Source organism: Pseudorca crassidens, chromosome 12, assembly GCF_039906515.1.
Source record: "Pseudorca crassidens isolate mPseCra1 chromosome 12, mPseCra1.hap1, whole genome shotgun sequence".
Lineage (NCBI taxonomy): Eukaryota > Metazoa > Chordata > Mammalia > Artiodactyla > Delphinidae > Pseudorca > Pseudorca crassidens.
The window spans coordinates 53151844-53168470 of NC_090307.1; the positions used below are offsets into that span (position 1 = coordinate 53151844).

Here is a 16627-nt window from a genome sequence, read left to right on the forward strand (position 1 = left end):
CTAGCTGATCTCCCTGTGCTATGCGGCTGCTTCCCACTAGCTATCTATTTTACGTTTGGTAGTGTATATATGTCCATGCCACTCTCTCACTTTGTCACAGCTTACCCTTCCCCCTCCCCATATCCTCAAGTCCATGCTCTAGTAGGTCTGTGTCTTTATTCCCGTCTTACCCTTAGGTTCTTCATGACCTTTTTTTTTTTCCCCTTAGATTTCATATATATGTGTTAGCATATGGTATTTGTTTTACTCTTTCTGACTTACTTCACTCTGTATGACAGACTCTAGGTCCATCCACCTCACTACAAATAACTCAATTTCATTTCTTTTTAGCAAATTTATTAATATTTGTTTCTCCTTTTAGATAATCAAACATATCTGACGGCCCATCAGAGCTTCCGAACAACAGAAGGTAACTCGTTTTGTCACCAAACTGACCTGCTATTTCAACCCAGAAACAAAACGCACTTTAATGAGCCTGAGCTGCCTTATTCTGAATAAATGTTTGATTCCCTGCTCTGCCCTCCCGCCCTCTCTCCACACACCTTCTCAGAGTCACGGGGATCCGAAGACCCCGTGGACAATGCCGGTATATATACTGAAGCCACCACACTGCCTCGAACTGAAAGCAGCCTGGAACCTGGCAGAGCCAAAGACTTGCTGTATTGCCCTCCCAGCAGCAAAATTTATCTACAATCTGAAATTACATCAAATTTCCAAGGACTGGCGAAAACATTTCCCATGAGCAAGAAGTTAATTTATTTGCAGGGGAAAATGAATGGTTCCTCTGCTTTCCTGACCCTCCCATAGGCACCGGGAAACAACACGAAGTGACCCTGAGGAGAGACCCCAGACAGAGCCCTCACTTATGTAAGATGACCTAAAATCAACCAGGGCTGACAGAGGACATAAATTCTGCAACACACAGTAATGGGTCTGAGGAGTCTCGAAGCCAAGATCCAGACTGGACCTCTATTTAAATGTACTCCCTAGGGCTTGCCTGGTGGCGCAGTGGTTGAGAGTCCGCCTGCCGATGCAGGGGACACGGGTTCATGCCCCGGTCCGGGAAGATCCCACATGCCGCGGAGCGGCTGGGCCCGTGAGCCATGGCCGTTGAGCCTGCGCATCCGAAGCCTGTGCTCCGCAACGGGAGAGGCCACAACAGTGAGAGGCCCGCGTACCGCAAAAAAAAAAAAAAAAAAAGAAATGTACTCCCTAGTGAGAAATAACTTGTTTTTTTGTATGTTATACTTTGGGGGAGGAGTGCTGAAACTGTGTATTTGGAAAAAATTATCAAACTTATGCCTTATACAATTACAGGTAAACAAGTTATTGAAAAGGCCCAGGTTAGTGGAGTTCATTGTGTTAGGACAGGCCACAAGAAGCCCTCTCCCCCTCTTTCTGCCCCTTGTAATTTATTTCACAAATTCCTTCCACTTTGTGTTCAAAAAAAAAAAAGAAGAGGCACTTTAGAACCTAATGGCATCTTAGGATTAGAAGAAGCACTGTTTGCGACCATCCCCAGAAAAAAAAAAAAAAAGATCCTTTGGAAGACCCAATAAGAAAAATTCATTTTCCAATCAAAACATATTAACTCTAACATCTCCCAACCCACCAGAAAGCACTCAAAGTAATGAGAACCGTAAGAAGAGGAAGGGGGGGAAAAATGAGTCAGTCGGGGTAATTTCCTTCTGCTGTTGACCATCCCTGTTCTGTAAAACAATCTGCCAGACTCAGACTAATATCTCTGAAGCAACCATCTCTACCACCACCTGGGCTGGTGGGGATCCCTCATTTCATTCTCCCCAACTTTGTTCAAAAGTGCAGGTAAGCCAAGGGACATCAGACTCTCACAGGCCATAAACTTCAGATACTCCACATGGAGTAAGACATCCAAACACCCATGTGCTAAGAGCTCACGCCACCCTCCTTCAAAGTTAAGTCAACACTTAGTGCTGGCTATGTGAGGAAAATGAGAGCTGGGTAACTTGCCCAAGGTCACAGAGAGCACAGACTTGAAACCTCGTGGTCTGACTCCAGACCCTGCTTTCTTAACCACTGTCCCAGCCCACCATAGGGTGTCAGGGTACAAGCGAGCTTCACCGACTTCCCCAGACACACATGCGCACACACACACATCCCAGGCCTGAGTCTGGCTTCCAGCACCACCCCACCACAAAGGAAGACGTCCCTTCTCCTGATTCAGACTGGACGCCATAGACCGCTGTAATCAGTACATGAAAAATGAGCCACAGTTAGGGAGCCAAAATGAAACGCCATCATTTTGTGTTGTGAAACAGCCTCCCGATTTCCTGAAATCCATGCAGCAACATAGAAAAAACAAAGGGGCTGTTCAAATCATTTTATATCTTCGGCTGAATGTAAAGACTTTAACTTCAGATGAGCTTTGAGATATCACAGCACTTTGTAAAAGGGAGGAACTAGAAAGGAAATCATTCTGTTTCTGGGCCACAGAGTATTTTTCATTCAGAGGAAAAGAAACTCTGGCTTTTTTAAATGTTTTTAAGGATTGATCCTAAACAGAATGCTTATAATCACAGAAATGTCTTATAATACTGGGTCCTTTTCACTTATAAAGTTGTCCCCAATGCAAGTTGAAAGTTGATAACTTGACTCCATGTGCCAACTTCAAATGAACCAAGGTATAAAACAGCTCCAAAAGGACAATTCATTGAAAAGAAGGCCGTAAGGCAATTTGCAAACATCACATGCACTTGCTTTATATGAATAGCTATAGCCACATACAGTATCAAAATGAAACTATAAGGGAAGGAATTCACTGTACAGAAGACAAAACAATACCCTTTTTATTTTTAAAACTCTGGTGAAATAGGTTTCCATATGACATCCCATTTTTTAAAAAATTAACGTAAACCAACCTGCCTGTGGGTTAGTCACGCTACAGAGACCTCATCATAGTGTGTACAGATGCCTAGAGTATTTACAAATGTTATCTGTTAGGTAGTAAAGTTTTGTTGCCATTTTTCCAGCACATATTCCACAGTAAAATAAAGGGGAGATATTGGTGTTCTTGTACAAAAATTCTTAACAAATGGATAAGGCAATTTACCTGAGAGAAGATTTGTTCTTGAAATATTTCTCTTTTCACAATTGGAAATATAGAAATGGGATGTAGTTGTAAAAGAAGCATAAGAATGTCTAAGTTTACATTTTTTCTTTTAAATTATTTAAGTACCATTAAGTTAAAATGTTTACATTCATTATAAAAAATGTTGTTAAATCTTATGCAAATGATTTAACACTGATTGCTGCAACGCAAATTGCACTTTTAAAAAAAATTATTGTATACATGGAAGAAAAATATCTTTTGTTTGCTACCCTGTTTACAAATTCAGACTGACTTCAGGTCAGTCACACAATATGAACTTTGAGAAACGTCAGTCACAGTGTATGTTACAGTTACGATGCAGTCCTGCAAACCGAGTGATATTTTTGACAGGAGACCTCAAGAACCGACTCAGCCTCCAGAGGCGTGTACCAAACGAATGGTCTTCTCCACGAACGCATGTGAAATCTGGGGGCGGAAAAGGTATGAAGAAATTCTGGAATAACCAAAACCGATCAGAAGACGCACAGGAATTGGGGCAATACACATAAAACTTTTGTTTAAAAATCTCTCTCAATATTCCTTAGCAGGCAAGGCCCCGGTTCCTAGTCCAGGTTTCTGGAAGTGGCACACTGGACATCAAATCCCCTGGCCGACCCCGGAAGTGGCCGTGGCTGGGGAGGCTGTGGGCTGCTCTGGCCCTTCTCCCGAGCCGGTCCATCTTCTCCCTGGGTCTTCAAGACAGGGCCAGGGTGCTAAAGGCTGAGCAAGCCTCACAGGAGATACATCTCTTTCAAATAAAGGCACGGAAATCCTGTGTCAGAGGAAGATGTCCAGTCGGCATCCTCAGCCCAGTCCGGACTGCTTGCCAAGAAGATCACGAAGGCGGTCCCACGGGCCCCGGCTGTGTCCTCCTCTTGTTACCCGTGGCCGCTCAGGCCAGGGCCAGGGCACACCAGGAATCCTGTCTCACCGACGACGTGACTTCGGCCGGCGAGGCCAGGCTGACGCCGATGTACAGCCCATCTTGACCTGAGTACTTGAGCTCGCTGTTCTCGGGATTAGCGCTCTCCCCTGCTCCAGACATCACTGAGGCGCCTGCCTGATGGAAGAGGGGGACGGAGAGGAGAGAGAGAAGGGGAGAGACAGTTACCAATAAATTGTCAGGCAGCTGGTCCCTGCTAGGTAAACATTCGGGGACAAGTGAGACGGTAGCACAGCTGGCAGAGCTGCTCCCTGGGCGGTACGGTGCCATTGACCTAACTCGGGCGATTTCTGCTCTTAGAAACAGCGTCCTATTCACGCCGTTAACTCGTGGCAGGAACCACCAGGCAAGATGCGCAGCTGGACGCAGGTAGGAAAGAGGAACTGGAGGTGGCCTATTTGTAAAAAGTGCCAAACACTCAGATCTCCGACAGTGAAACAAATCACACCACGTAGGTCAACAGGCCATAAGGATGCCCACACAATCTAATCACTGCAAAAGAGAAAAGGCAGAGCATGGCGCGTACACACACGCGTGCGCGCGCGCACACACACACACACACACACACACAGCGGAACCACGAGGCTTAGCGGTTCTATCAAAGTCTGAGAAGGAAAGATACACAGTTCAGCAAGACCTGATAAATGAAATTTTTGAGCCCTGACTTCATGGAAAATTAACCCATGCATACACAGGCTTTAATTCTTCCCTAAAGCACAGGCCATGTTTGAAGCAGACCATGTGATAAAGAAAATGCTAACATCCTATATCTGTCATGATCGTGGCAATCATTTCTTGAAGCAAAAGGTCACCTTTCTCTTGTTTCATTCCTTCCTTCCTTCCATCCAAATAAGAAAAGCCAAATAGCAAACATGATATAATTTAGTAAAATCAAACCAAAATAACTAAAATCATGTTTAGACTATGGTTGGAGAAAACAGTTGCATTTGACTTTTTTTTCTTTTAAATCCAGCCATAATCACATACTTGTGAATCATGCTTTCTTTCCTTCTCAAAGCTCTGAAGCCCATTATTTCTTCTGAGCTTTCAGGGTTCCATTCCATAAACTACTGGATACTTGTTTTTTAACACAGGTAGAACATCTTGTACTTTTCAAAGCATTCCTTTTCTACATTCACAATCCCATTAAATCCTAAAACATCCATCTGTCTGGCCAAGTTGACGGTACATCCACTTCAGAGAAATACAGGGCACCAGACACTGAGCGAACTGAACGGAAGGGCCCCAGCCCCTCCGTGGCTCCACTCAGGAGCCTAGCAGTCAGCGTGGTCCTACCCTCTCCCAGAAAAGATCTGGTTTTCTCTCTGACCCTCACAATAGCTGTATGGGACTGAGAGGTAGGATTTTGGGAAGTGTGACCATGGAACTTCCTGTCCACCCATCCCAATTCCCTCCCAGCTGGACAGACCAAGTGTGGCCCCACCACAGGTAACGAATCCTTCCCTTTCCTAGCAAAAATGAATGTTTGTGCAAAGCCAGCAACAGTCCCTACCCCTGCCCCCAAACTTCTTTTTAAATAATACAAACTTAAAGATGTAAACCAAGGGCTTTGGGTGCCTAAAAAAGCAAATTTCACAAACTCACTGAGATGTCTAAAATTTAAAATAGATTCTTGTGAAATAGATGAAATAATCCTGTCCAACAAACTAAAGCTATGGATTTAGTTACACGTACAAATACGGTGATTACTTTTAGCTCAGAACCTCGGCTATAAGCAAACTCAACATAGATCCAGATTTAACCCCCAAAGAAATACACAAAAGGATGCTATTCAATTACAGAAAGGGTCTTCATTTTAGAAAAGAGCTATCATACAACTAGTAGAAAGAGTGAGCTCCCTTATAAATGACTAATGTCATACCCAGCTTGGTATTATCTACCTATTCCCCAAAAAGGCACATTTGCATTTATCTGACTAAATCTGACTTCACCACAGCAAGTGCTATTTTCTGAAATGGAGGGGGTGCCTGGACTGACCCAGGAAGCAGCCCACCTCAAATGGCCAGAAATGCTGAGACAGCAGAGGGGTCTGCCGTCACCACAAGTCGCAACAAGAAACATGAGCAGGGCACCTCGGCCCCGGGGCCAAGTCATTCCCAGGTTGTGTGGGGAACTAGGACACGCACGCACTCGAAAGTAAGACCACTCAACAGTTATCATGAGTTTATGAGTGTCTGAGACAGGGAGGTAGAACAAGAGGTCAGAGAAGGAATCGCAGAGGGGAAAGGATGCCCGGGGACAGCCACAGGCAGCCTGCACGGTAGGACCAGCATGGACTTTCAAATTCTACCCTGGTTCAGCCACCCACCTCCTGAGCTTCCTCCTTGGGAAACTGGCCCTACCTCAAGCATGTTTCTGATGATTAAGTGAGCTAATGTGTGCGGGCACGTCAGAATGCCTTGCCATGTTAAATATTCCATGAAGGGAAGCTATTGCTGTGGGTGAAGAAAGGGTGCTCAAAATTGGAAGCATGCAGGATGTGGAGAGGTCTGTTCACAAGACAAGACAGCTGAAAGGGAAGGATACTAAGCAATGAGTCAGAAAAGATTCTGTGGGAGGGAGAAACTAGAGTCTGACCTAGAACTTTCTGTGCCTCAGTTTCCTCACCTAGAAAATGGAAATAAAGAGGCACATATGTCAGAAGGTTGCTGCAAAAGAATTAAATTAGTGTATGTAAAGCCCTCGTGAAAGTGTCTGACAATAGTCAAGACTACACACGTATGTGCTATTGACACTATGAGAATTTTGTTACTGTAGTGAAGGAGCGTGGACCTCACTCAATCTCCCCAATGTCAGCCTTCACCAGGCAAGGTGCCGCCATCACTGGGTGGGAGCAGCCCTACGAACTCAGCCAGAGCTAAGTGAAAACCACCACAGCCATGACCTTATTCTAATCATCACTGACGGCTCTGCGCAGAGAGAAAGCAAGGTGCTCCTGCGGCCCTTCAAAAGGCTCATCGGCCCTTTTTCAAATAAGCCGCATTAAAGAGACCTTAATACCCTGAACATTAGTCTTACACCTGAACAACAGTCCCGAAAGCTACTGTTGAAATACCTATTTACTGTCTTCTTTGTTCAGACAAAAACGTTAAGCTATATGGCAGGCAAACCCCAAATTACGTGAGTGATGAGCTCCTGAAAAAAATATCAGCTCATTGGAAATCAAAAGCAACATCTGAGTTTGTCAGAAAAAAATACAAGTACTTGTGCCCAAGGTTTGAGAAACTTATTTTTAAATGGGGATATACTATTTAAACACGGAATGCTGCGATGCACAGCGTTTTTTTCTATGTCAGTCATACCTCAGTAAAAAATAACTTGAAATTTCATGTCACAATACATAATGAGATCATCACGATGAGATCAGATGGGATGGATAACGCCAGCCCCCTCATCCCTGGCTGGCGGGGTTATACCCTGGCGCACACCTTAGAAGGTAGTTAGCAAAGCCATCAAGAACTTTATACCCTACTTAGCTCTGTAATTTCACTTCTGGAAATGGATTACAAGGAAAAAATTCAAAGGGACGGAAAGGCTCCCCACAGGAAGACATCCATTGCAGGGTTACTTATAATAGTGGAAACCATGGAAATAATCTAATGTCTCATAATATAAGGATGGTCTGGGAACGAAGGGATACCTGCTTAATGAACTATTATGCAAGTATTAAAAATAATAAGATCATGTAACAAAATGGAAAAAATCCTGTAATGCAATATTAAGTGAAAAACAGCAGGATAGAAATTCTAGGTCATAATTACAACTTACCCATGTGCATGCAAATGTATTTCAAGAGAACCCAGTGTGGGGTGGGAGACTGGGGACCACCTGGGAGGGCCCAACCAGTTAGCCATGTATACCTTCCTTCTGAATATTTTAATTGAGTGGCTTACTGCCGTCTAACTCTGGGGGAGAGGAACAGAAACATGAGGCACCAGTACTTGAGAGCCAGCCTGGACAGTCATAAAGCAGCATGAAAAACAGGGGGGAATCAGAGTGGAGGGAGGATCAGATGGGCCCCCATGCACCCCTGAGGTCACCTCTGAGCCACCTGGCATAGGCTGGAACCCAGCCAGCCATGCACGTGTGCAACACAGTTCCAGGTACGTGAAAACCCCAAACACAGTACACAGATGGGTGCAACAGTATAACCTGAGGTCTTGAAATGGGCATTCTAACAGCAGAAGACGACTAGAATTAGCACAACTCTCCTTAAGAAACCTGGCTTGTCACATTGTCATCTTAAGTGCCTTCCCTTCACTGGCGATATTCACGAGCTACCTCTCAAGAATCAGTTCAATCTGGGGGGAAAAAATTATTAGGACCCTGGACCCAGTACACACACACACACACACACACACACACACACACACACCCCCCAATATAAATGCCAATTGGTTAAGGTTTTCCCACGTCTACTTAAATCCCTGAAAGGATCAGATCGCAGACATCTCAGCACGGCCAGAGCAGGCACGTCACTAACCCTAAACCAGCCTAATCCCCCGAAAGTTCCTGAACAACAGTAGAGGAGAGTGCGCCGGACGCCCACAGCCGAGCCATCCTTCCTTCTTTGGGAGGCAGCTCCACCGGGCGAGGTCCTGGCTCTTTCTCTGATCAAAGTGCAAGACGAGGGTGGAGCAGAAATCTGTTCTGTGTTATCACTCCCAGCTTATCGGCCTCCACCCTCCCACTGACGACTGAAAATCGGGGCACTTCCTGTTGAAAGAATGTGTTATCAGCCCCGACCCAGGCCGGGCTTAGCACTGCAAGCAGGCCCGGTCAGGTGGGGGACCCGCAGCCACTGGCCGGACGCCCCCCTCCTAAAGGAATAAATGACTTCAGGGACACGTCGCGGCTGCAGACCTGGACGTGGAAAATCTCCACTGGCCCGTGAGGCAGCACAGTGATCTTTGGATCACCCAGATGGTTTTGCTGTGAAAATAAGCCTTCGCTCATTTTCGGACACGTATCTAGATGTCAAGGGTTTCTGACTTGCTGAGCTCCTCTAGCCGATGCCCAGCAGTGTATGGCTCACAGTGGGCTCGCCAGCCATGAGCCTTGTCACGTCCCATTACAGGCAGGCCCAGAGACAGCCTCCCATAATACCCACGAAGCAGCTCTGGAAAGTGACACGTCAGAGCAGAGGGAACCCTTAAAGGACACAGTCTTTCCAGAAGAATTACAGAGGCTCTCTGGCTTGTGAATTATAAACAGGAATTTCATTTTTGAGGAAGAAAACCAAAAAGGAGTCCGCTGGGGTGTGCTCTGTCTGCCTGCCATGCTTTAACCTCTCCTAACGCTGCCTCACAATCTGGAGAGACAAACCTTGGCACCCCCGGCAGGCTGGGGGGGGCGTGATCATTCCCAGAGCACAGGATTTTGAAGATGATCACACTGCCTCCTCAGTTTGGATTCGGGCTATCAGCTTCCACGGCCTCTGGTCTGTCCTTCCTACACATCTAAGCAAGTTGTGGTTACAGCTTTTCCTTGTGTGAGGGGAAGCCAGCCACCCCTCACTGCCAAAGCTTTCTTCTCTGCTTTCGTCACCTCTAGGTTAGACTCTGTGGTGTTTGATGGCATCCTTCCTCAAAAGAAAAATTAAAAACTCTGTCTAAGTTCCTAACAAAGGAGAAACACTTTCAGATAAACCTTAACTTCCACTCTAAAAACCAAGGTCATTTCAGTTTGGATGGAGGGAACAGGACCAGACACAAAAGTGCCCCAATAGTTGAGGAGGTAACGCTAGGAAGATACACAAACACACATGGGTTCTGTCTCCACCAGGACACGTGAAAACCATCAATCACAACAAAACCCTCTAAGTCTCCCACAAGGGCTCGAGAAAGCTCAAGAAGGGAGAGTCACGGTCACCTCAGCCGATGACCCAACTCAGTGTTTAGCAGAATCGTTTATTTTTTTGTAATTTAGCAAACAAATTCCTTACTGAGGAGAGCTCACTGGCTGTCCCCTTGACCCCTTGTGCCCCTTCTGGGCCTGAGCTGGCAGGGTTATATCCATAGCCAGGATGCTTCTCTTTTCAAGGAGGGAAAGAATTATTCTACACACACTCTACTCCGGACAAAGGAGCAAACTGTTTTATGCATCTGTACATACACACAGCAAGCATGTTGTGATAAAGAAAGGCATGGCCCCAAGTTTATAAGTACTCTGGGATTATCAGCAAAACACTGATGTACAAATAGAAATTGCAAGAAGAAGGGTTTGTCCCGCAACTTGAAGTCACTGGCCTACTAAAGAAAAAGTTTATCTTTGGAAATGAATCAACATGGACGGCTTTATTCTAGTCAAATTCCGTGGTGAAAGATCCAGAGGTGAGATTTAAAACCTGATGGATTAGGATCTTATTAAAGACGGGCTTTTTAGGAGCTCAGATGAGCATCTTCCTCTGGCCATATCTACTAGACAAAGCAGACCACGGTCCGGGCACCAAGCAGCATTTACAAGAAGGCATTATGAAAGTGCTAAGAATCATAACGAGTGAAAAATTGTTGCTATCAGGGAGATAAAAGTATTTAAACATGGTTCCTTTGTGAACACAATAGCTTTACATCTCTAAATTCACCCCATGAAGAAAGGGAATGACATTTATGTCTAATGTCTTGGGATAGAAAAAATTCCATGCAAATAAAGCACATCGCTATTAACTTCCAAGGTCATATTTAAATAGTGCTATTCTTCTTGAGCTTCAAAGTGGTCTGCAGGCATCTCCCACTTATGCTACACTACACTCCTAAGGACCAGATGGTAGGAATTACTCTTCCCCTTTAGGAGAAGGAGGAAAACCTTGGCAGTTTGCTATAGTCACACACAGAGCTGGAGCTAGCGCTTGGTTGCCTGACTGCTTCCTTCCAGCTGCTAATCCGTGAACCCCCAGGATAAACTTCAGACCATATTCAGGCTTCATCATGAATCAAGCGACTAAACATAAGGAGAGCTCTAAATTAAAAGTATTTCGCGTTTAATAGGATAAAAATATGATTCTGGAGCGTGTGCACCAGCTCTGGTGAAACCATGCCATGCTAACAACCAGCAAAAGGGGCAGTACACCAAGTAAATTATCATTTAAATATCATCAGAGGGCTTCCCTGGTGGCGCAGTGGTTGAGAGTCCGCCTGCCGATGCAGGGGACACGGGTTCATGCCCCGGTCCGGGAAGATCCCACATGCCGTGGACAGGCTGGGCCCGTGAGCCATGGCCGCTGAGCCTGCCCGTCCGGAGGCTGTGCTCCGCAACGGGAGAGGCCACAACAGTGAGGGGCCCGTGTACCGCAAAAAAATAAAAATAAATAAATAAATAAATAAATATCATCAGATAATGACTTGGAATTGTTCACTCAAAAGACTCCAACATGACATTGAAATCAATACCTGTTATTTGTTCAAAGCTTTCTTAAAATCTGAGGTCAATAAAATAATTTCTTTTTGCTCTGGCTCACAAACTCTTCTGAGTACTGGCCCTGATACGATAGGTAGCTGCATCACGAATGATCACATATGTCAACACCTATCTTTGGAGGTACTTTTTTTAATTATTAAAGTTTCAGAGAAAATTAACAAATAGGTCTAAACACAGAGTTAACAGATTGTATTTAATTCATATCCATTAGATCTTCATATTGCTAGTAACTCTTTTGGCAGACACCCATGAAATGCATAATAAATTACTTTTTGTTCCAGTAAAGGAATTCATTTTCTTCGAAGATTCATTTAGCAATAACATTTCAGAGTATCCTAAGCCAGCTTTCTTAAATTTGGCCGTGTTTTCCGTAACATTATTTCATGTTTTGTGACAATTTTTGTATATTCTTATAGAGGCAGGGGGGAAAAAGAAATTACAAGGCATCTGTAATCCGCAAAGAAAAGTTGTGCTCTGAGATGAAGCCTTCTAACTTGAGGCCATATGAAAAGGCAGCCCACACTTATTCTTTACCTAGTATTCTGGCTTTCAGATTGTGATATTGAGTCAGTTATTAAACAAACCACAGTCCTGTGATAAATTGGGTGGACATATATGGTATAAACTATTTAAAGAGCAATACAGTTTTACTGTTTCCTAATACACATACAGGGACATTGTCATATTAATGTAGTAAGTGTATTTCTAATCACCATCCTCTCCATGACACGCGCACGTGCACACGCACACAAGAAAAAAAAAAAAAGAGGGAAGTCTAGAAAAGGCCTTCAGATCAAAGTGAAAGTATGCAAACTCCACATGCTTTCACATTCCCTGCCAGGGTGACGTGTGACTTTCACGGCGAAGGCCAATGTGGTCAGACAGGAACGTGAGTGAATTATTAGAAGGGTCTGTGAAAGAAGAAAAGAAAGGGAGCCTGGCACGTAAGGAGCGTGAAGATAAAATGCCAACAAAATATTTATGTTCATGGCTAGCAGCAAGTGGCGAGTGGGATATTAATAACTGTGATGACTGCCAACTCCCTGGGAGAGGTGGGAGACATCGGCTCCAGCCCCGGCTGCAACGCGGGCTTGTCTTATGACCTTACGGAGTCACTCCGGATCCTGGTTTATAAATGAGGCAATAATAATACCTAAGTGCAACTCTCTCGCCGACCCTCGTGGGAGATTAATGCCTTTTTAACTCTTTTTATTCATTTAGAAAAAAGTATCTTGGACTATAAACTCTGGGGGGAAAATGGACACTTGCCTCTTAAGAAATGCTTTTTTAATGATTTTGTAAAAATTAAATTGAAGGCAATTTGGACATTCTAAAAGTTCCAACTCACTTGGCACTCACTGTGTATGGGTTTAAACCACACCATCAGAAGGATTTTAATACCGCGATCTTAAAGTATTTCATATTTTAAGGGAGACTTTTTACCATCACATGCACGTCAACAACAGTCAATTTTACTACTTATTATTTTTCCTATTACCCAACTAACAAAGTCTTAGAATTATAATACATTTTATTGATAAGTACAATGTTTCACAAGAAAAGGTATACAATGTGCCTTGTGTATTTGGTCATGAGAAAATCACTTCTCTAGTGCTATTTTCCTAGCTGTACTTGATGCTGAAGTTATAACCAAAATTAGTCAGCTTTCTTTAAGAACATGGTATTTCTTCTCTCTAAAGGCTTCAGCCTATTGCATATTAATCCAGCATGCCACAGGAGTAAGAACACTGACTCTGCCTCGGCCAGACCTGCATCCGAACCCAAGCCCTGCCTCTTAACCTGATACATAACCTTGGGGCTATTACTGGGTCTCACTCCCCCACATGGAACATGTAAATAAAAACACTTCATTTGTACAGTGATAATTGGGAATAAAAGAGAAAGGGTACATAAAACATCTGGCACTTAAAAGGTACTTGACAGAAGCTAGTTTCCTGCCTTCCTACATCCACAATCTTATGAGAAAGTACAAGAGAGGAAACTCCCCCAAAGCAACCGAACGGTAATTAATCCACTAAGCCCTGGCTCTCAAGTACCCTAAAGGCAAGCGTGGAACATTCAAGGTAAGAGTTAAGCAGGGGGACTTCCCTGGTAGCGCAGTGGTTAGGAATCCGCCTGACAATGCAGGGGACACAGGTTTGAGCCCTGGTCCGGGAAGATCTCACATGCCGCGGAGCAACTGGGCCCCGTGCGCCACAACTACTGATCCTGCGCTCTAGAGCCCGTGAGCCACAACTTCTGAGCCCACGTGCCCCAACTACTGAAGCCCATGCACCTAGAGCCCGTGCTCCACGAGAGAAGCCCGCGCACCGCAACGAAGAGTAGCCCCCACTCGCCGCAACTAGAGAAAACCCTCATTCAGCAACGAAGACCCAATACAGCCAAAAATAAATAAATAAGTAAATAAATAAATGTATTTAAAAAAAAAAAGAGTTAAGCAAGAACTTTGGTCCCCACTCCAGCAGCCTCTTGAATCTTCTCTTCTTCACACTCAAAAGTTACCCTGCGTGAAAGCAACTCATACTGTAAGCAGGTCCTTCATGAATGTTCCTTTCAAGTATTTAACTACTACAGAAATAGTTAATAACAATAGAAGCTATTATTTTGTGACCAATCATAGTGCCAAGTAAATCCAAAGTGATTCAGCTACTCAAAGAAAAAGACAGTGGAATATAATAAACTTGCTAATAAAGAAATAAGCTACGTGACTCAAGCAATGTTTTCCAATTTTCATCACAGTATGCAAATATTAACATATAAAATAAAATCTATAAAAAGAATATAAAATACTAACCTGCCAAGTACCTAACCTTTCTTCAGAAGGCCTTATAAAGACATCCAGATATCCCAACAAATGTCAGTCCCTACATCACTGCCCCTCAGCTACGGAGCACTTAAGCACTTAACTCTTTCAAACCACTTCTAGCATGAGATTTAGCACCATGCAGCTCAGAGGTATTACTTCTGACAAGGTCATTGAATAAAGCTATTACCTAGGACTGACTGCAGTAGGGAAATGGGTCCCGCTAGGCACAGTGCATCCCAGAAGGATAAATGAGGCAGGAATGAAGATACCTATTCAACACGGAGAAACTGACCAAACATGGGCAAGGCCCATCCAAAGGCAGAGAACCAGCCAGAGAGGAATCTGAGATGTGGTCCTTGTCTGAGTATAAGGATGCCTGCCTCTCTCTCTGTGGAAGCTGTCACCAACAACAAACCACAAAGTGAGGAAATGAATTACACTTAGACACACCATCCTTAACACATCTCCATTTGGAAGGGTCACCTGGCAGCTACCCTGAAACCATCTTGCCCCAAGTAGTCCCTCAGGTCAGGACACGTCACCAGCTCCAAGGAGGTAGTTTTCCTTATTAACTGTGAAAGGAAAAGCTGCTTGTAAAATGTACAAACAGGCATACTAACATTTGTTTACATCAATTATCTAAATGCGCCCAGTTAAGGATGTTTTAATCGTTGGAGTGTAACAACACATTTTTGGACAGAAACACCACAGTGGGTGTTAGAGAAAGTCCATCGTTTAGAAATGAACATAGTGTGGACCCTGACTTAAAACTGACTTGAAACAGTTTTAAATATCTGCCTTCCACCTAATTTATCCACCTCAGCTCCTGCCTTTGACTTTTTCTAACCTACACTCCAGCCACACTGAATTCCTAAAACTATGTCCCTGAAGCATCATAGTTACCATGTTCTTCTTCCTGGAAACCTCTATCCCGATTTTTCCCCCACAAAAATCCTACACAACTAATTCAAATTTCCTCTCCTCTGAGAAGCCATTTCCCACCCTGCGGTCAGAATTCACGGCTCCCTACTTTCGACTCCCAACTGTGTTGCTCATTTAAAACACTTTCAAATCTGACCAGCAGGAAGATCTGTCTATACACACGTGTCCCCACCACGACCACCACGTTACCAACAATCTGATATCCAGGACCTTGTTTTACTACACTGAAAACAGGGCGTCCCGTAGCACAATGCTTCTTAAATGGAACAATGACCGTAAGGCAAGGGCTAGTCAGACAGAGTTCATCTCCATTTATTTCCACATTATATGTTTAATGATGACTTCAACATTATATTTGCAGTTTTAATATAAACTTAAGTAGGCTTTAATTTTTGTTAAATAATTATCTACAGAACTACTTGTAGGCAGACAAAATATATTCAGTGATTTTTTTATCCTCAGCCATTGTCTTATTACTCACTTTATCAAATTAATCCTTCCTGTCCCAAAGAAACTTAAGAGATAACTTTATAAATTGGGGGATGAGTTATAAAGTTTTTGTATATTATAGTTACATACATATATACAATATACATATGCATTTTATATATGTAAAGTATCCTCCAGTTTTACAAATTTTTAGTTACAAGTCCTAAGAGGGATAGAATGTATAGAGACTACTTATTAAATCTTATTTGGGAATTGCTGAGATAGAATGTTACCATATTTGCCTCCTAATAACAACAAACGTAAAACATAACTCAGTCAATAAATGGAATTCAATGAAAAATTTAAATATTCTTACAATCCACAGAGACTCTAAATGCCAAAGAAAATCTGATGTCTGTTTAGGTCACTAAATAAACATTTTTCAGTAAATCTAGAAGATTTAGATAAAGAAGATTTCAGACTGAATGAAAAACAAAACATGTGGAGGAAATTTATCTTTAAGTTCAAAACTCACAAAATTAATCAACTGCATCAAAAATTAAGTTCAACACATTTCTTAACAAACATAAAGAATTCCATACAAGAAACTGATTACAAAATTCTGATAGGACTTCCCTGGTGGGTCCAATGGTTAGGACTCTGCACTCTGAACGCAGGGGATCACGGGTTCAACCCCTGGTCGGGGAAGATCCCACATGCCACATGGCAAGGCCCCCGAAAAATAAATAATTAAAAAAAATTTTTAAATACAGAGAAAATAAGGAAAAGAAAAATGAAAAATAATAAGGTCTAATGAATAGTAAATATCATATAAATGAAAGCAAATAAATCATTTATTGCAATAATTTAAAAAAAAGAACTCCAAAGGAAAAAGACAGGGGCTCTTTTAATACCAGGCTGC

At 43.3% G+C, this 16627-nt stretch overlaps 1 protein-coding gene across 4 annotated transcripts in view; it reads right to left on the bottom strand.

The window, feature by feature from the left end:
• Positions 1-2800: 2800 nt before the first annotated feature.
• The window catches only part of GATA6 (GATA binding protein 6), a 30240-nt gene continuing 16413 nt past the window's right edge, over positions 2801-16627 (bottom strand). For 3 of the 4 annotated variants that reach the window (XM_067699535.1, XM_067699533.1, XM_067699534.1), the window contains one exon: positions 2801-4187. In XM_067699535.1, the coding sequence (XP_067555636.1) occupies positions 4020-4187 (168 nt within the window). In that variant the 3' untranslated portion in view covers positions 2801-4019. The remainder of the gene's footprint in view (positions 4188-16627) is intronic. The other variant, XM_067699536.1, reaches the window with a different exon arrangement.